This window comes from Equus przewalskii, chromosome 5, assembly GCF_037783145.1.
Source record: "Equus przewalskii isolate Varuska chromosome 5, EquPr2, whole genome shotgun sequence".
Lineage (NCBI taxonomy): Eukaryota > Metazoa > Chordata > Mammalia > Perissodactyla > Equidae > Equus > Equus przewalskii.
This window is the reverse complement of record NC_091835.1, coordinates 37,002,297-37,029,912: the sequence shown is the minus strand read 5'-3', so window position 1 is coordinate 37,029,912 and position 27,616 is coordinate 37,002,297. Positions and strand designations below refer to the sequence as shown.

General features: G+C 37.2%; 2 protein-coding genes across 8 annotated transcripts in view; both read right to left on the bottom strand.

Moving 5' to 3' along the window:
- Nucleotides 1-18,758, bottom strand: part of A2ML1 (alpha-2-macroglobulin like 1) — a 74,289-nt gene extending 55,531 nt beyond the window's left edge. For both annotated transcript variants that reach the window (XM_070620661.1, XM_070620660.1), the window contains exon 1: nt 18,618-18,758. The gene's annotated coding sequence lies outside the window, so the exon portion shown is untranslated. The remainder of the gene's footprint in view (nt 1-18,617) is intronic.
- Nucleotides 14,352-27,616, bottom strand: part of RIMKLB (ribosomal modification protein rimK like family member B) — a 70,711-nt gene continuing 57,446 nt past the window's right edge. For 5 of the 6 annotated variants that reach the window (XM_070620669.1, XM_070620665.1, XM_070620663.1 and 2 more), the window contains 5 exons: nt 22,227-26,072; nt 21,525-21,736; nt 19,243-19,320; nt 18,618-18,778; nt 14,352-14,535 (listed from right to left, as the gene is read on the bottom strand). In XM_070620669.1, coding sequence (XP_070476770.1) covers nt 25,609-26,072 — 464 coding nt within the window. In that variant the 3' untranslated portion in view covers nt 14,352-14,535; nt 18,618-18,778; nt 19,243-19,320; nt 21,525-21,736; nt 22,227-25,608. The remainder of the gene's footprint in view (nt 14,536-18,617; nt 18,779-19,242; nt 19,321-21,524; nt 21,737-22,226; nt 26,073-27,616) is intronic. The other variant, XM_070620664.1, reaches the window with a different exon arrangement.

Sequence of the window (27,616 nt, the reverse complement as noted above, 5' to 3'; positions counted from 1 at the left end):
GTGCGATATTCATAGGGACACTGAAAAACTCTAACACTGAAAAATTCTGTGGAATTAGTTCAAAAGTCACTGAACAACAAATAACAACTACAAAAAGCAGTGATAGCAATAAGGAAGAAGGAGAATCTGATTTCCAGAGTTGTCACATTATATTATTTGAGATGTTCAGTTTTCAACAAAAAAAATTATGAGAAATGAGAAAGTATGACCCTTATGCAGGAAAAAAAAAAAATCAATAGAAATAGTCCCTGAAAAAGAAGAAAATGGAAGAGGGAATACTTGATAGTATACACGAAGTAGTACTTAGCAATCAAAAGAAACAAACGATTGTTATTTGCAAGGTGAGAGCAAACATCCTTGTCCTGTTCCTGGTCTTAGAAGGAAAGTATACAGTTTCTCGCTATTAAGTATGATGTTGGCAGTAGGTTTTTTTGTAGATGTTCTTTGTCAAGTTGAGGAAGTTCCCCTCTATTCCTAGTTTGCTGTGAATTTTGTTTTGTTTTGTTTCGTTTTAATCAAGAATGGGTGTTGCATTTTGTCAAATGCTTTTTCTGCATCTATCAATATGATCACTTTTTTCTTTAATCTGTTGATGTGATGGATTATATGAATTTTTGAATGTTGAACCAGCCTTGCTAGATGTCCTTTGTCCAGTCAAAGGAGTTTCCTTCTATTCCTAATTTATCAAGTGTTTTTATCAATTGCCCAAATGCTTTTTCTGAGCCTAATGAGATATTCATGTGGTTTTGTCCTTTATTTTTTTGATACGGTATATTACATTAATTAATTTCTGGATGGTAAACCAACTTTGCTTTCCTGAGATAAATTTCACTTGATCATAGTGTATAATCTTTCTTACATAATGCTGCATTCAGTTTGCTAGCTATTTGTTGAGGAGTTTTGCATCTATATTCATTAGGGATATTGGTCTCTAGTTTTTTGTGTGATGTCTTAGTCAGGTTTTCATATCAGGGTAATACTGGCCTCATAGATGAGTTGAGTAGTGTTCTCTACTGTTCTGTTTTTTGGAACAGTTTGTGAAGAATTGGTGTTAATTCTTCTTTAAACATTTGATAGGATGCATCAGTGAAGCCACCTGGGCTGGCTTTCTTTGCGAGAAATTTTTTGATTACTAACTTTACTTTCTGTCTATTCAGCTTTTCTCTATTATCTTGAGTCAGTTTTGGTAGTTTGTGTCTTTTTAGGAACCTATTTCTTCTGGGTTATCTAATTCGTTGATGTACAATTTTTCATAGTATTCCCTTATAATCTATTTTAATCTCCTGATTTTAGTCATTTGAGTCTTCTCTTTTTTTTCTTGGTTAGTCTAGCTAGTAGTCTGTTAATTTTGCTGATCATTTTAAAGAAACAACTATGATTTCACTGATATTCTCACTTGTTTTTCTAGTCTCTATTTCATTAATTTTCACTCTAATATTTCTATTATTTCCTTCTGTCTGCTTGCTTTGGGTTTAGTTTGCTCTTCTCTTTTTAGTTCTTAAGATGGAAGTTTAGCTTATTGATATGAGTTCCTTTTTTTTTTTTTTTGAGGAAGATTAGCTCTGAGCTAACATCCACTGCCAATCGTCCTCTTTTTGCTGAGGAAGACTGGTCCTGAGCTAACATCCATGCCCATCCTCCTCTACTTTATATGTGGGACGCCTACCACAGCATGGCTTGCCAAGCGGTGCCATGTCCGCACCCGGGATCCGAACCTGTGAACCCCAGGCTGCTGAAGTGGAACGTGCGCACGTAACTGCTGCACCACCAGGCCAGCCCCACTTTCTTCTTTTTTAATGTAGGTGTTTACAGTATAAATTTTCTTCTGACCATTGCTTTCACTGCATCCTGTAAGTTTGGTATACTGTCTCTTCATTTTCCTTTATCTTAAATTATTTTCCAATTTCTTTGTGACTTCTTCTTTGACACGCTGGTTACTTAGGAGTATGTTGTTTAACTTCCACATAGCTGTGAATTTCCCTAAATTCTTTCTGCTATTGGTTTCTAATTTTTCCATTTGGTTAGAGAATATAAATTATATGATTTCAATCTTTTTAAATTTATTGAAGCTTGTCTTATGGCTTAGCATATGTTCTATCCTGGAAAATGTTTTGTATGCACTAGAGAAGAATATGTATTTTGCTGTTGTTGGCTATTGAAGTATTCCATAGATGTCTGTTAGGTGTAGTTGGTTTATAGTGTTGTTCAAGTCTTCTATTTCCTTGTTCATCTTCTGCCAAGTTGTTTACTGATTCTGTAAAGTCTGTATTTTTGTGTGTGTGTAGCCACTGAAATTCCTACTCAGTTAGCTTACTGGTTGGCTAATAACTAGAGGGAGATTTCCCTATATGCCTATAAGCAATAAATCTCTCGGTCTTTATGGAAGGATTCTGCATGCATGTTGGGGCACATCTTCGACATTTAGCCAGGCACTTCACAACTTTATCTTAGCCTTCACTTCCTGCTTGTGTAGTCTCAAGGTCAGTCAGAGGTGAGAGCTCAGGGCCCTTTCAGGTCATTCCTGAGCATGTGCACAGCCCTACTCATGCACATGGCCTCCTAGGTCCCAGGAATATATTGGAGCTTTCAAAGCCCCTGTGGTCACCTCATTCTCTAGTTTTTCTCTTTTAAGCTTTTTGGTTAATCTATTGTTTGCCCCAACTGTGATCAGGGCTTGCTTTTAAGCTTTGTTAGGGGTGACCCAGCAGCCTTTAGTCTAGAGCAATCTTTTTTCCCCTCCTGAGGCAATACCCTTTTGAGTTCTCTACTTTCTGTCCCATGACATACTTGGTTTTTCCACTCTGGCTGGTGGGAATACAAACTATCCTGATCCTTTCGTGAGCTCCAGGGATTGCTCCCGATAATTTCAGGTGGCTCTTTCCTTGCTCTTGGGTAGTGTCTTCACATGCATGTGCTGGTCAGTACTCATCCAAAAACTCAGGGAGACCCTCAGCAGATCTCTGTATTTTCTCTCTGTGCAGCTCTTTCCTCCCTGGTACTCTGCTCTGAGAATTCAGCTGTGCTGGCCCTCTAACTCTCAACTCCATTTCTTCAACTCAGTAAGACCAATAGGCTCCTGTTAGATTGTCTTCCCCTGCACTGTGACCTGGAAATTCTCCAGGTAGTAAGCTGGAGGAATCACAGGCTCAGCTTAGCTGTTTTCCATCTCTAAGGGATCATTACCACGTGCTAACTGATGTCCAATATTTGAAAACCATTGTTTTATATTTTATGTCCTGTTCTTCAGTTGTTTCAGATGGCAGGGTAAACTCAGTCATTGTTACTCCACCTTGGCCAGAAGCAGAAACCTTCTTGCCAGTGTTATTGCAGTAGTCTCCCTGTTTCTACCTATGATTGCTGCGAATCTATTGCCAACACTGTAGCCTAAATGATCCCTTGAAGATGTAAGTTAGATCATATTACTTCTCTGTTCAAAACCGTCCAATGCCTCTCAATTTCTCTCCAAATAAAACAATGTCTCGATGGTTATCTTAAGGCCCTATTTAACCTGGCCCTTCATTACCTCTGTGTTACTGTTGATCTCTCTGCTCTATCCATACTAGCCTTATTATTGTTCCTCAAACATTCCAGGCATACTTCCAGCTTAATAACTTATTATTTACTATCTCTTTTCCCTACTGTACTACAAAGTAAGTGATGGCAAGGATTTTGTTTTGCTGATTTAACCCAAGCACCTAAAATAGTGTGTGGCACATAGTAGATCCTTTAAATATTGTTGAATGAAAGTCTGAGCCCAATCATAGAGCATTTAGGATTATTACCAAGGTTACAAAAACAGGCACTCAGCCATAAGAGACAAAACAAAAATCCAATTACCAAAAATGGAGTCTATCAGAGTCTTGCCAGTAACAACGGTCATTTGATGCCAAGAGTTATTGTTGGACAGGCGATACTTAATATGTTTTACCAAAGACCAGAATTTAACCTAGAAATTGGGATAAAGTGACTCAAACTGTGGGAAGCAGGACCTGATAATTAAGCTCAGCCTGAAATGCCTCAAAAACATGATTTCAAAGGGCAAAAATATCTAGTACTAGAACTTCAGGAGCTTGGATGTGTACTTGGAAAACATAATTCCTACTAGAATTCACCGAAGACTTGCTATATAACACCATAATCTTTTTTTAAAAATTAGTTTATCAAGATTTTTAATACTGATGAAGATGTGGTGAAATGGGCACTTTATAAACTAATGGTAGAACTGTGCTGCAAACTTTAATTTCAAAAAATTATGGTAAAAAAATTTACTCTTTTAACCATTTTTAAGTGCACAGTTCAGTGGCATTAAGTACATTCACATTGCTGTGCAGCCCAATCATCTCCCAGGACTGGTTCAATATCACCATTTTAAAATAAAAAAAAAAGATGCAGCAATTTTTTTCTAAAAGTATTTGTATCTACCCACCTACATAATTGGTGAACTAAAAAGAAATTTCTTCCTTCAATATCCTAAAGAGATTAGTTATATAGTATAAGTAAAAACAGGAGAAAGCACAAATGAATCCCAGAGGCCTAATTCCCTGTATGTACATTTGACCACCTATTGTGTTCTATCTTTAAGACAGAAAAGGTTTACAGCTCTTTAAGAAGAAAAACATATGTCCCTTGACTCAACCTTCTTTCACGTCAGATCTCATCTCCCTTTCAAATATATGTCTTACCAGGAAGACTACTTGGCAGTTTCTCCATCCTCTTCCTCTGTGATAGCTGCCAGTACCAATTCTCCTGGCACTGACAGTGGGTGGAGTTTATGCATCGGGCCATCTCATTTTGAACCCGGCAGCTGTTTGTGGGCTGAGGTCTCTGTCTGCAGAAGATAGGGCAGCATGTAGTACCCATAGAAGCTCTAAAATATGTTCTTGCTTTCAGGGTAGTAGTTATCTTGGTGTTCTCATTTAGGCCAGAGAATTATAAAAAGTACAAGATATTTATTGTCTGTGATCCTTTGGCCATAAATTGGCAAGGTCACTTTCTTACAATTCACATCCCAGTTGCATTTAGAAACTCTGCTCCCTTGCTTTTCAGACTCTGCTCCCTTAGATTGTCTCTCTCATTCCCCCTCCCTCCCTGTCTCTCTCTGCCCCCTCATCTTTCTCATACATTTGTCTCTGCTGCTTCTCTTATCTGACCTGGTCTTTAACTGTGAGCACACAATACATTTTAGTCTCTGAATGATTTCAAAGGGCAAAAACGTCTAGTGCTAGAACTTCGGGAGGAGCTTGGATGTGTACTTGGAAAACATTATTCCTACTAGAATTCACTGAAGACTTGCTGTATAACACCATCAAGCTTTTTTTAAAATCAGTTTGTCAAGAGGTGCATGTCACCACCTTGGAAAATTTATCCTCCCTTCCAGGTTTAACTACATCCTACATATAACTGAAACAATATAGGTTAGAGCTAGAAAGGACATCAGAATTAACCCAGTCTAATTCTTTCCTTTTCCAGATGAGGGAACTGAACCTCCCCAAATTAAGTGATTTAGTTTCTCAGTTAGTGGCTGAGCCAGCCCAGAATAATATTTCCTCTCTCTCAATCCAGTGCTCTTTCCATTACACAATGCAACTACCCTAAATGATTCAATATACTAGACCCCTATGCCTGTGAACCTATAAGCTATGTCCAGCACATGTTATCCCACCATCAGACAAGGCAGCACAATTCTGCCAGAGTCTACATACTATGAATATCTTTATAGTATAAAATATATTTATATAAAAACACCTAATAGGATATATGTAAATATATAAATACAAACATAAAAATATTAAATACAATATAGATTTATATAAATGTATTTAATAATATATATTTATTTTATACAAATATTTTTACTATAAAGATACTTTTATTAAATTTCTATTGCTATATAATGAACCATCAGTTTAGTGGTTTGAAACACTATACATTTATTATCTCATAGTTTTCATGGTTTGGGAGTCTGGGCACAGGACTGCTTGGGGTCTTACCAGGCTGCAATCTCATCTGAGCATCAGGTTCCTCTTCCAAGTCCACAGGCTGTTGGCAGAATTCAGTTCCTTGTGATTGTTAGGACCGAAGGCTTAGACTCTTAGAGGTTACTTACTGTCCCTTGCCATATGGCCCTCTCCTCTCCATGTCAGTTTGTTTCTTCAAGTCCAACAAGAGTGTCTCTGCTGCTTCAAACCTGATTTCTCCTGTCTCTGTCCTCTAGATCTTCTCTTAACCAGCTCACCTGATTAGGTAGGGCTCACCAAGAATAATCTTCTTTAGATTAACTTAAAATAAACTGATTAGAGTCCTTAATTGTAACTGCAAAGTCCCTTTGTCATATAACATAACCTAATCATGGGAATATCATCGCATCATATTCAAAGGTCCCGTTCACTGAAGAAAACTATACAGGGCATGTACATCGGGGGAGGGGAATCCTGGGGCTGTTTTAGAATTCTGCCTACTACGATATGTAATGGAAGATATTTCATTCTCACTTCCTGAGTATCCAGATCTATTCCAATTGATTTCCCTTTACTAGATCATCATAAAACAGATCAAAATGCTTGAAATCCTCACTTTGAGAGCAATGACTAAGAGTTAACAAAAGGCTGGTGTTTTTTTTTATTTTGCCTTTGCTACTATGTGACCATGGGAAGGTGACAATTTCTCTAAACCTATGTCTTAATCTTTTAAATATTGTCTCCACTAAACTTAGATAATACTCTCTCTAGATTAACATTCTCTAATCATTTTCATTCCATTCATTATCGCTTCTGTATCTTTTTAGGGAAGAAAACGGCTCCCCTTTTTTATGGGAAACTAATTCTATGTTTATCTGGTCTATCTTGTCAACACTTGTTATTAGCCATCCTAAGGGGCGTGAGGTGATATCTCATTGCAGTTTTTATTTGCAATTCCCTAATGATTAGTGATGTGGAGCATCTTTCCATGTGCTTGTTGGCCATTTGTACATCTTCTTCAGAGAAATGTCTCTTCAAGTCTTTTGCCCATTTTTGAATCGAGTTGTTTCTCTGTTGTTAAGTTTTAGGAGTTCACTATGTATTCTGGATATTAATCCCTTATCAGATATATGATTTACAAATATTTTCTCCCATTCTGTGGGTTGCCTTTTTACTGTTGACAGTATACAAATTTATTTTTGTTTTAATTGTTTGTAAGTATTTTTTTTTCCATATCTCAGTAGAATTATAGGCTAGTGGAAAATAGACATTATCACTTACAGTTCTTTTATGATCCTTCAGTGCAAAGGGGAGAAAATCTAGGAGAGGCATTTCTTTAATATCAATTATGTTCCAAATGCTACTAGGATTATCCTTAAATGAAAGAAAAACCTATCATTGATCATTTTTGCAGATAAAAAAATTGGCGCATAGAGAGGTTAACTTATCCACAATTGTAGAACTAGTATGTGGCAAAGCTGAAATTCAGACTCAGTCTAACCTGACTTTGCTCACTACACATGACGGTATCTGTCAAATGGTTAGGCTAGGGTTATTAGACTATTGGGCAAATGATAGACTTGATTGATCTTATTTATTAGTTGACTTCACTGCAAACTCCCTGAACTGGGAAACGTGTATAGGTCTGTTCTGGGGATAGCGTATTTATGTTATCAAAAACTAGGTCTGTTCAACCCAGACTAGGCCCAGTATATAAAACTTTAGGCTCTTTGGCAGAGATGCCTCACATAAAGTGGACTAGAATTATGCTAATTCATCTGCTTACAGATCAACCTAATTTATAAAATGTTTATTACCTGTGCCAACAAACATATAGTAAATGTTTCTGGCTGGCTAAGGTTGGCATGTGTTTTCACTCAAGTGGATTTCCTATAGATTTAGAGACAGAGTGGAGTATAAACTGAAATGAAATTGAAGACCATAAAATTGTTTTGGAAATATTGAATTGGTTGGAAGTCTTTCTTTTCTTTCTGCTTTCATTATAATCCCATACCCTAATTATGCCAAATAGGGATTTTGAATATATTCCCTGAATGTCTGTTTAAATAAGTGATTTTATTGAACTGGTACGAATGACTTTACTATTCTTGTTGGTATTTTATGGTCCCTAGATGTTAATTAAACTTGGTAACTCTTTAACCCCCCATCCCTGTTATGGTTCAGCTACCCTCCACTAGATCTACTGCCACTCAGGTCAGTCCAAGACTTCTCCTGGTTTGCAGAAGCAAGACATTATTTTTTTTTTATCAACCTATGTCCTTTTTTCCTCATCCTGTGATAATTAATCACATGACCAAATTTTGGGATTCATTTTGGAAATAACCATGGAAAGCTTCTCCATAGTTTTCCAAGGTACTATTTATTTTTTACCATTAGTATACAGACTTTTCCCCCAAAGGGTTACCTCTCTAGCAATGCTCAATTTGTGTTCAAATAATTTTCAATTGGTTATTCTAAGAAAATTGACAAAGTTTATTTTCTTGTTCTCAGTCTTTTTTTATTTTGTGAGGAAGATTGGCCCTGAGCAAACATCTATTGCCAATTCTCCTCTTTCTGTTTGAGGAAGACTGGCCCTGAGCCAACATCTGCGCCAATCTTCCTCCATTTTGTATGTGGATTGCTGCCACAGTATGGCTTGACGAGAGGTGTAGGTCTGTGCCTGGGATCTGAACCCATGAACCCAGACTGCTGAAGTGGAGCATGCCAAACTTAACCACTATGCCACTGGGCCGGACCCAACAGTCCTTTTACTTATATTAAAATTCTTTTGTTGCATGTAACAGAAAGAAAGAGGGGAAATTTATTGGAAAAATAGTGGAATATTTCATCTAACAAAAGCCAAGGAAATAAATTATGACAGAAGCAAATGGTAGAATTTTATGTAGCTGTGTAAAAAATTGAGGTAGCAGTGTACCTACTGGTAAGGTAAGATGTTCAACATATATTGTGAAGTTACGGAACACTGTTTCTATCATGATTCCACTGGGTTAAGGAAAAAAAGACATGCTTATAGATGAATTTAGAAATACTGGGATGATGTGCAAGAAAATGTTAACAATGATCCCATCCAGGGAGTAGGGTGAGGAGGAGAGGGAGGGGTATCGGTGGACTTTACTTTCCAGTTTATTCTCTTTTTGAGAACTACTTGTTTACCACGAGGACTGTGGCAGCCACAGATGATTGTCAATCAGACCTCTCCTAAAATGTGCTGTGAAAAATGTAGTTGGCTGGCCAGCCTCCAGCTGCCTCTCTTTGGCTCTACCTCAGGATTCACACTAAGGCCAGTCTCTTCCTGGTTTACTCTTAGCCAATGCCTGCACATGGCAGGCATACTAGGTCTTAGGTACATCATATACAGCCATTGATTTGGTAAATGCATTTTTTTTATCTTGATCAGGAAGGAAGACCAAAAATAGTTTGCATCCACACAGAATGGACAACATTCAATTAGTTTTGCTCCAAGGATATGTTAACCCTTGCACCTTTGATGATATAATGTAAATTATAGGCCATCTGGACATTCCACAGAATATTACATAAATGCATTACATCAATGACATCATGCTGATTGGACAAAATGAGCATAAGGTAGCTTAGCACACCAGAGGCCTTTCTGAGATAAGTGTTTCAAAGGGTAGGAGACAAACTTTACAAGGATTTGGGGATCTGCCATTCTTATCAAGTTTTTAGGAGACCAGTGTAAGGGGCATGCTGGAATATCCTGTCAAAGTATAAGACAGCTTGCTACATTTGCATCACCTGCTACAAGGAAACAAGCACAATTCCTGATGGATCTCTCTAGATTCTAGAAGCAATACATTCCATCTAGAAACACTATTACAGCTCATATACTGGATGATATGAAAGGCTACTTGGTTCGAGGAAGGCCTAGAGCAAGAAAGGGCTCTGTAGAAGATTTGGGCTGCAATGCAGATAGCCCTGCAACTTGGCTATATAATCTGGCAGATCTTACGGTATCGTAGGTGTCATTGGGAAGAAAAGACACAATGTTTATGTTTATGTTTGAGGCTCACTGCACTATTTTTACAATAGCCAAGATATAGAAACAACCTGAGTGCCTACTGACGGATGAATGGATAAAGAAAACGTGGTATATACACATAATGGATTATCCAGCCACAAAAAAGGAGGAAATCGTGCCATTTGCAACATCATGGATCTTGAGGGCATTATGCTAAGTGAAATAAGTCAGACAGAGAAAGACAAATAGTGCATGATTTCACTTATACGTGGAATCTAAAAACAAACCAAACTCATAGAAACAGATCAGATTTGTGGTTGCCAGGGCTGGGAGTTGGGGGCAAAAGGGCGAGGGGGAATGGGTGAAGGTGGTCGAAAAGTATAAACCTCCAGTTATAAGGTGAATAAGTGCTGGGGATGTAATGTACAGCATGGTGACTACAATTAACAATACTGTATTGTATATTTGCAAGTTGCCGAGAGAGATCTTAAAAGTTCTCATCACAAGAAAAATATTTATAACTGTGTGAGGTGATAGATGTTAGCTAAACTTACTGTGGTAACAATTTCACAATATATGTACCAAATCATTGTTATATACCTTAAACTAATATAATGTTATATTTCAACTGTATCTCAATAAAGCTAGGAAAAAAGAAAAAAGGAAACCTGATGCAAGCAGCTGCTAGCTACCATTCTTTCTGATCTGCTGTGGCACTCACATGGAGGTCCTGCTTTCTCCCCAGCCTGCTACCTGCAGATGAGTCACACAGTTTCTCTCCAATGCAGGCCTACTATAATGGGTAATCCACTCTAAGATTCCTCAACAGACTGGCAGAGACTTTCTGAGAGCAGCTCAGGTCTGATGCTCTTTCTACTCAACTTTCTTCTCTTCTTTCACAGGTGTCAGACCCACGTTGCGGTTTGATGGCTTTCCCTGGCTGCTGCTCTTCCTCCCTTGTATCCTTCACAGGCACCTTCTTCAATACACCTCTAGTACCTCTGACTCCATCTTGGTGTCTGCCTGTTGAAGTATCCAAAGTGATACTCGCATGGATGCTCTAACAATTAACTTTTAAAATGACAATAATCAATAAGCAAGTGGGGAAAGAGTATCCAAAACCATCCACGTCTCTTGACTCTACACAACTTTCAGGAACAGATTTCAATGGCCTAATCCATGCTGTCTCTCAAATTTATACCACACTCTCTCTTTTTAAAGATTGGCACCTGAGCTACCATCTGTTGCCAATCTTTCTTTTTCATTCTTCTTCTCCTCCCCAAAGCCCCCCAGTACATAGTTGTATACTCTAGTTGTAGGTCCTTCTGGTTTTGCCATGTGGGACGCCGCCTCAGCATGGCCTGATGAGCATTGCCATGTCCACACCCAGGACCTGAACTGGCGAAACCAGGGCTGCCGATGCAGAGTGTGAACTTAACCACTCAGCCATGGGGCCAGCCCTATACCACGTTAGATGTTTTAGATGTCATGAAATATCAATAGCTGAGTACTGTCATGGCCCTATAAGGGCTTACTTCATGGAGCCCTGAACTTTAAAGGATTCTTCCTGGGTAATTAGTAGCTGAGGACACAGGAACTTAAAAAATTAAACAACCCACCAAGGCCATCTGTTTGTAGTACTAAAGTCATTGTTTACTGAGCTTTAAAGTCCTAAGAACTTTGAAGGACTCAGTGCCTTAGCACTTTCTGGTCATACAAGTTCTACCTTTCTGTTCAGATATTTCTAGTTAGGCTTTCATGAGAATATCAACTCTTCCACCTTCCTTGACTACTAAAGCATCATTCTTAGTTCACTACATAGCATTTCAACACATCCGTTTTCCTACCACAGCAAATATCCTCAAACTCCACTATTACCAAAGTCTCAATTTAGAGAACTGAAATTCAGGGATCATTGCCTAAGGTACATTCAATCCACCCATTCCTCTAGCAGAGGGGTCAGCCTGCTCCATACAACTTATGAGCTAAGAACGGTTCTCACATTTTTAAAGGGTTATTTTTTTTTATGATGTTTGTTATGTTAACTTTATTTACAATTTCTAGTTATCTTCACTCTTTTATTTGTGAAATTCTGTTGTTTTTTTTTTTAATTAAGATTATGATAGATTACAACCTTGTGAGATTTCAGTTGTACATTATTGTTAGTCATGTTGTGGGTACACCACTTCACCCTTTGTGCCCTCCCACCAACCCCCCCCCCCTTTCCCTGGTAACCACCGATCAGTTCTCCTTGTCTATATGTTAACTTCCACCTATGAGCGGAGTCATACAGAGTTCGTCTTTCTCTGTCTAGCTTATTTCGCTTAACATAATACCCTCAAGGTCCATCCATGTTGATGCGAATGGGACAATTTTGTCCTTAAAGGGTTATTTTAAAAATACATTAAAAAAAGACAACACAGACTATATGTATGTGTCAAAGACTAAAATATTTACTATTTGTCCTTTCACAGAGTAAGTTTGACAAGTTCCAGAGCAGTACTTTTTTTTTAAGATTTTTAAAAATTTTTCCTTCTTCTCCCCAAAGCTCCCAGTACATTGTTGTAGAGTTTTAGTTGTGGGTCCTTCTAGTTGTGGCATGTGGGACTCCACCTCAGCATGGCCTGACGAGTGGTGCCATGTCCATGCTCAGAATCCAAACAGGAGAAACCCTGGGCTGCCGAAGCAGACCACGCAAACTTAACCACTCGGCCACAGGGCCGGCCCCTGGAGCAGTATTTCTTAAAGACACTAGTGCTGACCAGATTTAGGGTAGTGGTTCTCAAACGTTAGTATGAATAAGTCACTTGAAGAGTTTGTCAAAACATATATTTTTGGCAATCCAAAAATTCATGTCTAGGGCCCTAGAATCTATATTCTAGACAAATAATTCAAGTGATTATGATGTGGGTGGTTCTAGGATACTTTGAGAAAACTGTAAATGTTATCATTGGATCAGCTCAGACCATCAAGAGGACTTCTTACTGGACTGCTTTTATTGGACTGTATTTTAGTGTCAGGATATTGACCTGCATTGTAGGACATCTGAGGATCAGGAAATATTACTTTTCCTGTGCAAGAAATTTGATTCTATCTTAAGCACGAATCTTCTAATGATCTTATTCCACTCTTTGCCAATTTGGTTCCACCTCTAAGCAAATGTAAAGAATGCTTGTTTCACCTTATTTTTTTCCCTCTATTTTGGCTTCATCCCAATCTTTTCCATTTGTTTTAATACATCTCTGTTAAGTCATCTCAAATTATTTTTGGGAAAACAAGTCACAATATCCTAAATTATTCTTAATAGTACATGGCATGCATATTCCTTACTGATTTAATTCTCCCGGTTTAGGAACAAGAAAAAATATTTTTGTTATGAGCTGACAAGGAAAAAAATCCAGAGAAAACATGAGATAAAAGGTTTTTTCTTATACAAAACTCCTCAGTTAGCCAGTGGAGTGTGGACATAAGGAATAATCAATCTAGATTAGGAGAAATGCCACAAACACACAACATTTCAACCATAAGATCTTGCGAAAGCAGCTTAAATAGGAAAACTGAAAGGAAATCAAGAAAGAAAACCTTATAAACTCCAATTCTGAGATGAAAAGATTCAGCAGTCTTGAATAAAATATCAATAGCCAAAATTTACAGAATTAAAGGACAGTTGGTGTTTCTTCAATACTCAACTATGTGCTAAGCAGTATACATATACTATAGCATAGCTAATCCTCAAACATTAACCTAGTGAAGCAGGTACAATTACTTCCATTTTTCACAAACAGCCCCCTATGGCTTGAAGGTGACTTTTCCAAAGGTCATGTAACCAGTAATGAAGTTAGAATTTGTATTAATATCTGACTACAAAGCCCATTCTTTGTCACAAGTACTAAGGTTGCCTCTGTATACACATGTATGTATCAGACCCCCTACAGTTCAAATACACTAGATCAGACATGGTCTCTAGCCACAAAAACATTAACATGTAGGGAGCGATGCTGTGACGAGTGTGTGCCAGAGCCTTGTCAGAGTGAAACAGAAAAAAGGCTGTGTTTCTTCAGAGATAAAACAAAAACAGCAACAATTATTTAGCATGGACAGATAAAGTATGATGAAAGGGGCAGAGGAAAATCCATGTAATACATATTTTAGTGCCTGTGCCTGTCTATATGCCAAAAGAAAGAGTAATCATGTTAGAATACATTATAGAGAGATCAGTCTGTCAAGAACCAAAGGAACTTCATCTTGCAAAAAGTGAAGAAATGAAAAGAATGAAGAGAACGACACACAGGGAGCTGGACTTCAAGTCTACATATGTGGACTGAAGGGAATTCACAGATGATGGAGTGTGTAGAAATAGCTGCCAAGAGAACAAATCACACTCCATGCTATTTCATTTCCAATTCTGGTGTTTTTATTTTAGAAAACACGTTGACTCAAACAGGTCACAGCTACTGCTTCCTTGTTCTGTGTATTTCTATGCTCCATTTGAAAAAGCATACAGTCAAATCTATCTTCATCCAGTCTGTGAATGAGGTAATAAGCAAAAAGGATCACTGGTTACTTCAAAAGAACCTGGGGGGAAAACACATACAGCTCACTTAAATCACAGATTGAAACAGTGTTTATAATTAGGAGGAGGAAAAAAAAGAAAGATAACAAATTAACTAATGTGACAATGAAATATTACAAATTGTCTAGATTACCAAAGAAAAGACCACAACCAGTTTTTCTGTAATTACTAGACTTTATCTTGGTAATCTCAGCTGAAAAAGGTATATTAAGGTATAATCTGATTCTGACTTTGAAGACATTTAATGTTATCATTAAAAATTTAAAAAGTTTAGGGGCAGGCCTGGTGGCATGGCAGTTAAGTTCACACGTTCTGCTTCAGCAGCCCGGGATTCGTTGGTTCAGATCCTGAGTGTGGACCTACGCATGCTTACAAGCCATGCTGTGGCAGGCGTCCCACATATAAAAAATAGAAGAAGATGAGCACAGATGTTAGCTCAGGGCCATTCTTCCTCAGCAAAAAGAGGAGGATTAGCAGCAGATGTTAGCTCACGGATAATCTTCCTCAAAAAAAAAAAAATTAAAAGTTTAAATCTATGACTGGCTTATAGGAGCAATCTTATTTCCCAAATACTCGATCCTTCTTCAGGAGAAACTATTCTAACTGCCTGGAATTTGTTCTCTCTAGTGAATGAAGAATCAATAGTTCAATTTATAAGTCCATCATATTGTTTACTGCATCAAGATGTTGCCAACACTACAGCCAACACTTTTTTTCTTTAGTCCTGATGTTTGTGAATGTATGGTGAAATTTGTTTCTTTTTTTTAAAAAACGTGTAAAAAGAAGTCACCTTCTACTAAAAATGTTTATCCTAATGCCAAATACATTTTGTATATTAGTATGGAACATAATAATATACAGCTTTCATTACATTTAGACAATGATATCAGTTATTCTAGACAATGATATCAGTTATTCTGGTTTCATGTTACTATTTATCCTATTATCCAAGTTTACACAATCATCCCATTTAACTACCCACTTCCCCCACTGCTAGCCTAAAAATCTGCAAGAAAAAAAAGGAATGTAAGAACAATATAAAGTTTTATCTTTGTTGTAGATTGATTCGTTTTCTACAATAGAAACAGCAGTAAGCAAGAGGAGAGGTAGAAGAATCATATACTAGATCTAAGGATTCCATTACTCTTCTCCCTTGACCAGAAATTGCAAAGAACCTGAAGGCCTCTTTGCATTTTGTCTTAATAACAGACATCTTCTCATTACCAAATCATGTAAACCTTGATATACTCATTAATTCTACACACAAACCATCTAAAGTGGCCACCTACAGCTTGTCTTAATATCCTTTATTTGAATAGACTCCCTATCCTATATTAGATAACCACAAGCACAAAAGTGACAACTCTGTGACATCACAGCTCTCGCTGCAGCACACTTCACTTGCTCAGTGACTACAGTAGATTTTGAAAGATGCATGGTATATAACGCAAAGAGCACTGTACTGGCAGTTAGGAGACTTGGTCCTACTCTTGGCTCTGTAATCTTGGCCAAGGTATTAACTTTTCTGAACTTCAGTTTCCTTACCAGCACATTCAAGATTATACTATATGACCTTACAGCTTAAAAATTCTAAATTTCTATGGGAGGCCTTTGCAGGGCAGTAGCTCAATCTGTTACTGCAGATATTAATAGTGGTCAGGACTCTTTTTCTTTAAATAATAATTTCTCCTCTGGATGTCCTGTTTTCACCATTTATAAAACTTGAAAAAAATTATGTGTGTGCTACTTTAAGAAAGCTAATACAAATACTACTAAAATATAAATATATGTATTTTAGAAAAAAGATTTAGATCAGTTACTTTTAACTTTCACCTGAAAGACTAAAAATTGATTTTTTTCTCCAGTTATGACATCAGTAAGTCATGGAGGTGTAATGTATAGCATGGTGACTATAGTTAATAATACTGTATTGCATATTTGAAAGTTGCTAAGACTGTAGGTCTTAAAAGTCCTCATCAGGGGCCGGCCCAGTGGCACAGCGGTTAAGTTCGCACATCTGCTTCTCGGCAGCCTAGGGTTCACTGGTTTGGATCCCGGGTGCAGACATGGCACCACTTGGCAAAAGCCATGCTGTGGTAGACGTCCCATGTATAAGGTAGAGGAAGATGGGAGTGGATATTATCTCAGGGCCAGTCTTCCTCAACAAAAAGAGGAGGATTGGCAGTAGTTAGCTCAGGGCTAATCTTCCTCAAAAAAAGAAAAGTCCTCATCAAAAAAAATTTTATAATGATATATGGTAACAAATGTTAACTTACTGTGGTGATCATTTCACAATGTATACAAGTACTGAATCATTATGTTGTACACTTGAAACTAGTATAATGTTCTGTCAATTATACCTCAATTAAAAAAACTGATTTTCTTTCATAAATGTCTATAAAATACTGACTGCTTTGCTCATTTTTTGGTTTCATAAGAAAATTTAAAAATCAGAGACAATTTGAACTGAAAAGTCTAGATAAGATTAAGAACCATATGCCGGGCCGGTCCCATGGCCGAGTGGTTAAGTTCGCGTGCTCCGTTTCAGGGGCCTAGGGTTTCACTGGTTTGGATCCTGGGCATGGACATGGCACCACTCATCAAGCCATGCTAAGGCGGCATCCCACATGCCACAACTAGAAGGACCCACAACTAAAAAACAAATATACAACTATGTACTGGGGGGATTTGGGGAGAAAAAGCAAAAAAGAAAAAAAAAGAACCATATGCCTTTTCTTTCTAAGCGATCTTAAACAGCTTGGTTGCCGGGAACAATAAAGTATACTATAGTTAAAATTAACAAGTGAGTGAGTAAGTTTGTATTTTATTATGAATTTAAGAGTTGAAACTTACATTCTTTAACTCTCGAGACTTCAAAATATCATTTGATTTCTTAGAATTCAGCCTCATCAAATTGTAAAGTGTAGAGAATCACCACTCTGATTCATACACAAAGGAAATAAAGCTATTTACCCGAGCAGATAGACAGAGAATGCAAATGAAAAGGGGGAGACACACACACACAAACACACACAGTCACACACACAAAGAAAAAGAGGCAGGCAGAGATGAAAATGGCAACAATGGAGAAGTAAACTTCAAAGGGAATGAATGAGAGAGGGAAGCATACAGAGACTGAGGTGGAACAGAGATACAAAAACGGGGAGGCAGAAGCACAAGCAAAGAAAGAAGAAGAGCAGAAGAGCAGAGGCAATAAGCAAGAGAGAAAAGTGATCACAGAGTGGAACTGATGAGCAGACACAGTGACAAGGAAATGGGACTAGACAAAAGAGAGACAGCCAACTGAAGAAAAGATTTTTTTTTACAGGAAGATTAGCCCTAAGCTAACATCTGCCACCAATCTTCTTTTTGCTGAGGAAAACTGGCCCTGAGCTAACATCTGTGCCCATCTTCCTCTGCTTTATATGTGGGACGACTGCCACAGCATGGTTTGATAAGCAGTGTGTAGGTCAGTGCCTGGGATTGGAACCGGCGAACCCTGGGCTGCCAAAGTGGAGCACGCAAACTTAACTGCTACGCTACCAGGCCAGCCCCGAAAAGATCATCTTTTACCCCATGATTTTTCAAATTACATATTTTTGTTGTTATCCTCCCAGTACTCCCACTAAAAAGAGGATAGATTTTATTTTTACAAAGTGGTTAACAATGCATATGTCATTTATCTTGCAGATTTTTTAAAAATCAGATTTACTATAAGATATCATAATTTTTGCCATCATTAAGGTTCACATATCAGATGTATTAGTAACTCAGTGGGGGGAATTTTTTCACAATGTATGCGTGTATCAAATCATCATGTTGTACATTTTAAATATCTTACAATTTCATCTGTTTATTATACCTCAATAAACCTAGAGGGGAAAAAAGGTTCACATACATCAATATACTAGGGAGAAATCCCTAATTTTGCACGTTCTAATTTTTTTTCTAAGTAAAGAATGATAGTACCCTAGTTAGGACAAATTCATCCTAAGGCAAGGACCTATTTATGATTACACACTACAGTGACTTACACAATACCAGTATCAGACTGAAAACACATTCTTAGTTGAAAGTAACTTACCATTTAGAGCCAAAATCCAGCTATCTGAGTCTTGTTTCTATTTTGTGCCCCCTTTGCTTCACTTGGTATGCCATGCTCTCTCTCTTCTATGTAGATTCTGTCGGTAGCCATCAATCTGAAGAACTCCTTCTTCTGCTGCCACCTACCAGTTTATCTCTCTGCTGCAGCAGAAGGGTATATAGAAAAAGTTCTTGCTTACTATTTCAGATTAAACAGAAAAATTCCTTTAACATTTCATATCTTCACCTGTGCATGAACTTCCTCATGTTTTCCCAAGACCTCCCCGCCAGAAGTCAAAACAACAAAAATCCCCATCACAGGAAATCAAACAATGTATGATCAATGTTCATGCTAAGCTGAGAAAATTAAAAAAAAAAAAAAAAAGTGGAAAGATTTAGACACTCAGCAGTTGCCATCTCAAGGAGCCATTTCTTTTCTGTTACACTTTCCTTCTTCACCTATCCCTAAAATCTTACAAATAAATACATAATTTACAATTTTAACCAGGTAGTCTACAACTCCTACAAATTTTAAGTGCAGAGACTACCACAAGAATTGTGGAGGATGCAGCAATAAAGGAGTTTTTAAAAGTAATTCTAGAAACTAAGGGTGTTAGGTGCTTTACCTGCTTGAGTTTTCAATGTTCTGGACTGCTTATTGCCCAATGGCTCTGAATACATTAAAACACGAACACATACGCCACCTACATTTAAAATAGGGTAGCATTTGTATGCCCATATAAGCACTGGGTATATTTTTTGCAAAAAAGTAGTAAGTTTATTATGTCCTTTAAAAAGGACTGACCACAAATGCACATTTCCTCAAACTGTATACATATATAGAAGAATTAGGGTGAAAAAGGGAGACAGAGTGACAAACGTAGTAGCAGTTACAGAACTGGAAATTAACACCACATAAACGTTTTCTGTTTGTTAAAATCCTGAGACTCATTTCTATGCCCATTCTCTTTGTCATTGGGGTCTACGTTTCAAATTTATTCTGTATTAGCTACTAAAGAACAGTATCCAGTAATGAACTAGCAATAATAGTAATGGCTTGTTTTTGTTCCACCCTCCCACTACCTTTACCCCAAAATAAAAATAGGTACAGTTTTGCCAACTTAAAAACAAAACAAACACTGACATAAGCACCAAAGGCTAGTCAACAGTGGCAATGCAGTGACATTGTTTCTACTTTCTCATTCCTTCCCCCAATCTCAAACCCCACCCTTTGACCTCTGTATATGGGATGAGCCTGAGCAGAAGAGTTGGTGATGTCAGGACTGCGCCGTTCCCACGGATGCTCCTAGAGGCCTGCTGTGCTTCTGGGAACTGGGGCACAGGGATGTCTGTCTGACTGAAACCTAAAACAACAACAATTCACCCCACCCCTCATGTTCCCAAACCCCACAATAGCAGCCAGGTATATATGCTATATAAGGCTCATCTAATAAGTGAATATGGTGATATCTGAAAGCAAGATCATTCTTAACAAGTCAATGATCCTCACAGGAGCAGAAGAATGGAGACTGTTAAATTCTCCATGGCCCATGCAATCACACAGTCCACACATCCTAATGCTAGCCATTCTAAGCAGCAAGAGAACAAGGTCCTGCTGTACAAGCCTTTTTTAGTATACATCATAAGTTCCTGCAGGAGTGCAGGTGGGATTCCTTTGTTAGTAAACTTCAGTTCAACAGATAAATATTTTTGTCTTAAGATGCTTAGGGGAGTGACTGTTGCTATTTTACATGAGTGAACTGAAGCACAAAATAGGTTAATGATTTATTTTATGCCTTCAGCTGTAGAAATAGCATTATAAGCCAGGATTTCCTCTTTACTAACTAGTGGTTTATTGGACTTATAGCCTCTTTGGATAGGACATCCAAAGCCACAGGATAAAATTATGCAGAATTATATCTTGAAAAGGTCCTGGTTACTGTCACTACAATTCTACCTATTAGAAAGAAGATTATCTCCCAAAATGGTAACTCATATTAGAGCTAAAACTTTAGGAAGGACAGGAAAAGGAGGAAAGGGTAGGTGGACTTGGGTAGACAGAGGAGTAGATAGCATATTAACTAATAAAAAGGCCATTAAACTAGACAATTTATATTCCAATTCCTGCCACTAACTTTGTTTTATGGCCTTAGTTCATCTGCTTAATGATCTTGTGCTTCAGAAATGCCCTCCAATCTGTTCAAATCTGTAATTTTTGAATGTTTACACGATTATTTTATGATACTCTCAAACTGCTCACATCTCTGTTAGAACTAGTGTCCCAAAAATGCTAAAATGATTAGTTCTGAAATCACACTGCTCTTAAAATAACTGGAATAGTTTCTATTATCTTTGTCTCATTATTCCCTTTCACTTCCATAATGATGTCACAAAAAGAGAAGCACTAACATCAACTGAATGCTATGGTGAGTTTTTACAACATATAACCTAGAACCTAATTTTACCTTTTCAAAACTCTAGTTTTCCATACCTGTCAACTCCTAATTGATGTCTTTATACTGTGAGCTGTGTATTCGGAACACCAACCCCTGAAAAAGCTTAAGCCAGAGTAGCACAATGGAAGAAACAAACAAACCCAAAACAAAAACAAAGCCAAAAAAGTCACACTCTGAATACTTAATTATAGACATATATGCAAGGAATGGAGTTATCTAAATGGCTAAAGCAAATCCCCAAAGAAAGTCCTGAGTTCATCCCAAACAATAAAAACTTGACCCCCAAAGTTCTTCAATCAAATTATGTGCTAGATACATTTATGCATTATTTTTTAAAATGAGAGTTATTACAAACCCATGGTTGCCTTTAAAGTACATAAAGAAAAGAAATTTTAAAAAAAGAAAGTAAAGTTAGCCTTGGGATGGAAAGAAAGGAGGAAGAGTCAAATTACCTGCAAGCAGGCTGGGGCTGCGCCTGAATCCAAACCGCTGCATTTACCATTCATTATACAGCTGCATTATTGGGGGAAGGGGAGTTTAGAAGGGCACTGACCCCGAAAGTTCTCAATACTTCTCACTCATCATCAGGAAGGGGGAGAAGGAAAGTTTTTTCTCTGGGTATTTTTTTGTTTGTTTGTTTTTGTTTTTTTGGCTCCTGAAAAGGCTGGTAAAGAACAGTAACAGTGCAAGCAGTTAGAATATTTCTTTAAAAACAATTTTAAAAATGCAAAAACATTAAGGAATTTAAAACATCAAACTTTCGTTAATATAGAAAGAATTTTCACTAGAGTTAGGCAGCCACCCCAAAACAGCATGGCAAAAGGGCATTGGCATAAAGGAAATAAAATACCACACAAAAATCCAAAACAAAACTAAAAACATTTCAAATTAAACCTGGAAGACTAGAAGATTCCAACAGCAGATTTCTGTCCACTACTGAAACATTCCAAAATCCAAGCTTCAAAGGCGCCTAAATGTATCTCAAATGAAACTTTGTTTTGTTTTGTTTAAGAAAAAAAAGAAAGAAAGCAGTGAACCTGGTTATAAATCCTGAAATATATTACATTTAAAAATATCCTACTATAATAAAAACAAATTTTAAATGAAATTAAACAAACAAACAAACAAATAAAAACAGTAGCAGCAGAGGTTACCTGTCTGAGCACCTACATTTTCTTAGGAGGGGATCGTGTCTCACCAGCCATATAGCCCATAAACCTTCTCAAAAGAGTGAGCCAGAAGAAAATTGTAACACAAGATTTGATTTCACAATGTCTCTAAGCTCCCCAGACCCCAAACTGGGGATTCACTGAATGAAGAGAATTTATTTTTTCATCGTTTTCTTCTTGAGAAAAAGAAGAGATGATTTTGAAAGTCAATTACTTCTTTCAACGCCTTCGATACCTTCTCAAAAGTCTGATAAAGTGCTTGAGGAAAGCAAGTCTCTTGAAGGATTTTCTAATGTTCCAGGGTATTTTCTTATTGATAGTATATACAGAAAGATTTCAAAGTTCAGTGGAATAAAAGCCAGCAGAAATCACCAATCAATTTTAGGCACCAAAAAAGAAAAAAACTATTAAAAATTTTAAATTAGTTCATATTTATATGTGTGTGTGTGTGTATAGTCCAGTTTTCATCATGATGACATAAAAAACAATATCAGAAAGAATTACTTTCAAAATACAATTCAGAATTACAATTTTAACAATACACAATAATTTTACAATAATTCAGATTTTGGCGAGATAATGATTATACATATTTGATAAATACAATTTTACCTCTTATAATAGCAATTAAGATTATACAAAAGTTATTAAATAATACGAAAATATATTTAACTTTCACTTAAACATCTGGGCTGTTTTATTTGGGTTCTTCCAGAATGATTTGTTCATATTCTTTACCTTAATTTTTGAGGGAATTCAAGAAGATATTCATGTTTTTAAAGTCTAAGATGACCATTCCTGCCCTTCTCATTCTAACATGTGAGTGCACGATCCAGAAATATGTTTGTAAAACTATATTTTAATATAGTGTGAATGCAAAAAGATGGATAAATAATAAAACTAAAGGTGAAGTAATCTTAGATATTTTTTATGATATACTTGATTAATTGGGTAAGATTTTTTTAAAGGCTACCTATATTTTTCCTGGTAACCCAACACGAAACTTGAGTTTTTCATCAAATAGAGAGGGTGTTTTATTTGTGTTTTAAAATTCATTAATCTATGTACATGTGATATGTAACTATTCAAAGTATATGTACCATAATTTATGTCAACCAGATGGTCTCTACACAAACACATGAATGATGATTTAATTAAGCAGTTATTTCTCCCTTATTTATTTCTCTATCCCAAATGGTATGCATCCTTCAAAGTCTGGTCATTCAGTGAAAGAAGTACCAAGTATTTCTTTCTGTTAATAAGTCAGAGGTACTTATATATGTATGTAAGTCCCACAATAACCCTGTGCAAGTCAAATTCTTTTAGATGAGATTAGAATATCCTAAAAATAAATTAGAAACTCCTCTTATGTATCTTTTTCTGAGGTGAAAAGAGACACTGCACAGATTAGAGGTACTATTCTATTTGTCAACAGTCAACCTTCCACTCAATTTTAATATTATTTAATTCTATGGAAAAAACAAATTTTATTACATTCCTTTTTAAAACGGGGGAAAAACTGTACAAGTAAGCATGATCAAACCTCTGTTAGAGCTGGTTAATACTGATCTTTTATTATTGCCTCGAAGTCTCTCTAGTAGTGTCCGAGAAATTATGTTTAAGGTCCATCTGAGGGGAAAAAAGCACTGGAGAGGCAAGAAACAACTTGGGTAAAAGCTTCAGAGGATTGTAGGGAGATGGAACTTGCTGTTTAAAAAAATTACGTTGAGCTCTGGAGCATCTCCATTTCTTAACACACCTTCCAAACCCATCATTGGGATGGCTTTACCCATGTTTTAAAGGCTCCTATTATATGCAGTTTCAGGGCTTTTATAAATCAGAAAGTAAAGGAATATAAAGAGTGAAGAGTATTGAAGGCTTCAGAGTAGGGCTATAAGAGACTCAACACTGCTAAAATAAGTCCCCAAACCAAAAACGTCCAGTCCATCCCACCCCAAAACCTGTGTAATAGGAGAAAACGCACAGCCAGAAGCATTGAAGAAAAGCATGTAGCCTTGAATAAATTATACACTGAACAGTCCAGAACCAAAGGAAAAAATCAAACATATAGATACACAGAAAGGCCTAAGAAGCATCTATTCTCCTTATGTCTTTAGGTGAGTACCTCCACCCCAGTGGAGCATAGCTACGAAAACAACTCATCTGTTTCTTAAATTAAAAAACTGTTTCCCATCATGCTCCATTTTCTAGAATCTATCCTTTTTGATTGGTTGGTGAAAACAAAAAGCAAAACACATACACATGCATGCGTGCACACACACACATATACCCCCTCCTAAAATGTGAAAAATGCAAATATATAACACTGGTATTAGAAATCACTTCCGCTTTATACTTAGGAACTTATAGGCCCTTGATTTGCCCCCTAAAAATATTTTTCCTTGTCCTTATTGTTTAAATGCCCAACCACCAAAAGAAAAAAGGGAAAAAAAAAGGCTTTAAATGCACATATTTCAAGTCAGTGTCTTGTTAACAAAAAAGGTAGCATTTTCTTCACTTTGGCCATTGTTAAAGATGCAGGCATAGATCAGGGAATGTTAGACTAGCACGTATTAAAAAAAAATGCAACATTAACAGAGCATATATCTTTCAAAAAAGACTAAAACACTAACAAATACAAGTCAATGCACATATTTTAAACTAGTGTAATTTTATCTACATTGGAGTAAATGTTATTTTGTGTACCAGACGTTGCAATACTGTTCATTTCCCTTTTATCAGGCAAACATGCCAATTTTGTCATTAAAAAACCTTTATTGAGTCACAGTCATGTTTCTCTCCCACCCAAATTAAGGGAAAAAACAAAAATAATAAATCCTTCAAGATCTCATAAACTATGAACATAAAGCTGCTAGTTAATATGGTAAAGGCAGAATTTTCAGATTTGTATTAAAAAACTGCTGTACTTCAGGTAGATGTTTCCCTCACCCACTACAAATCTTTGCAACACAATGTGAAGTTATGCTACTCTGAAATTTGTACCAACTGTACAAAAACAACAGAGACCATGAAAAAATTTTGTATGTTCTTCATGGCCTGAGAGCATACACATTTTTGAGTAATTTAAAAGGGTAACTACAAGAGCCTGACAATTTTCTGTATCTTACCTCTTCTGCCTCTTTATCTATAGGATTTGTAAGTGAAAGCAACATCTTAATAGCAGAGGTCTAGTCTATCTCCCCTTTCTCCTCTCCTAACTAATCCTACTCAATTTTCTCTCATTCTCCTGAGTATCTTCCATGAACAGCATTGCAAGTTGGTTTAAAAAAAGAAACAAAAAAGGAAAAAGAAAGAAGAAAAAGAAAGTTTTACAAGGGTTTTGTTGGTTAATTATTTACTGGTGGAGTCATTCCACCAGGAGTTTGATTTCATTGGCTAGCAGCTGGTTCATGTTGAATAGGCCCCCTGGGAGCTTGGTGAGCAGCTCTCGCTCCGTGCTTTCAGGGTCGCTGTCGACAGAGCTGGAACTTGCGCTCATGTTGTCGACAGCAGTGCTGGCTGGGGGACCCAGCTCCGGCTCACTAGTCTCACTGGCTGTGGACACCACGGAGAGCAGGGACATACGCCGGGTGAGCCGGCCAGAGGGCAGAAGGGAGGCGGCATAGTCCGCTATGATACCAGCTACATCTAGATTACAAGCCTTATCAAAGGCGATGAAACCTACATTTGCATTGGCCTCGCAGACACAGAAGGAGCCGTCATCTTTCATCAACAGGTCAATGCCACACACATCCATCCCCAGGATATTAGACACCTGGATAGCTAGCTGCTTCCCTTGTTCACTCAATGAGCACATCATCCCCACACCACCTGGTAAGAGAAACAAAATAAAAAGTCACCAAAATGACAGATTTTTGGAGTGAAACTAAAGCTGGCCTCTAAAGTTAATCCTTTCTTTTCAAGCAGTAGTAAAAATTAATTCTAGTGTAAAACTGGGACTTTGAAGTCTAAGTTTCCTTCATCAGGGAATTTCACCTCAACCCAGTCTCTCAAAGAATCAATGACTTAGTACTTTTTCAGTATGCTATTCTTCTGAAGATGACATTAAACTTCCACTGAAGCCTATCTTACTTTCAATAATGTGACCAAGTAGAAGAGACTTTTGCATAAATACAATAAAACCACTTTATTTTATATATGAAAAAAGGGTTCAGTTTTTGATTTGTAAAAATAATAGAGATGCATAACAGGGACAGAGAATAGGACAGAATCTGGGAAGATGGTAACCTAAACACAGCTCTCTTCCTCTACAGTCCCCACTCCAATCTATCTGCCATTCCTAAGCCAAAAGGATTGTAGGGTTTATGGTAGCTGGTTGAATACAGGTGAAATCTTGAGTTTTGCTGGTATCTGAGAGAAAGGAATTAGAACTAGATTTTCTCATTTGCAGACCTGTCCAGGAAGCTCTGAGATAAGGACTAGAAAGCAAAGAATTCTGAGAAGAGCTTGGCTCACAGAGTTCTGTGTATCGACAGGAGGAAAGCTGACATCAGTTTCATGTTAGTATGCCTGACGTCTTTGACCCCAAAGGGGTCAAAAAGTAACTGCACAGGTGAGCTTAGTCCTCCCTACCACTGAGGCTGGAAGAGTAGAGGAGTCCAGGAAACAGGAATGCTTCTTTGAAGTACCTCAGTAGGTGACTGGCAAACTAATCAATTAATTAAACAACTCTGCTTCTTGGCATCTGTACGACTGAGGGCATCTGAATGCTCCAAATAACCAGAGCAGAGCCCTGATGTAACAGCAAAATAACAAGTATCCACAACTTGAATGAAAGAAATAAGAGCAGTTTAAGGAGACTCAAGTTCAGCACAAAAGGACTTTCTGAACCTAAAACGGAAGCATAATTACCCAACTAAAAACTTCATTAGAGGAACTGAGAGTACAGTCACCTGTGGGAGTTTAACGTACAACTTGGAAAATAAAGTATAAGAAATATTTCGAAGCACATACAAAAAACTGAAGATGAAATCACAAAAGAAAGAGAAGAAATTTGGAGAACTGCATCAGAAAAAAACTTCTCCAGAAGGAGAGAAACACATAGAGGATAAGCAATAATTAAGGAAGAAATTTTCCTGAAACTGTAGAAAAACAGCCTGCTGATAGAAACAGTTTGCTAAAATCCAGGTTGGGCTGATTGAGAAAAGATGCATCTCTGAAAATATCCTGACAAAACTTTTGAGCTCTGCCAAAAAAAAAGAAAGGAAGAAAGAAAAAAATTTAAAAAGAATAAATTACCCACCCTAAAATCAGAGTAGATTTGGACATTCAAATGCAACAACGTAACCTATAAGGCAGCAGAATCGAAGCTAGACTCTTAGAATCTAAGATTCTATCTCAGCCAATATATTCTC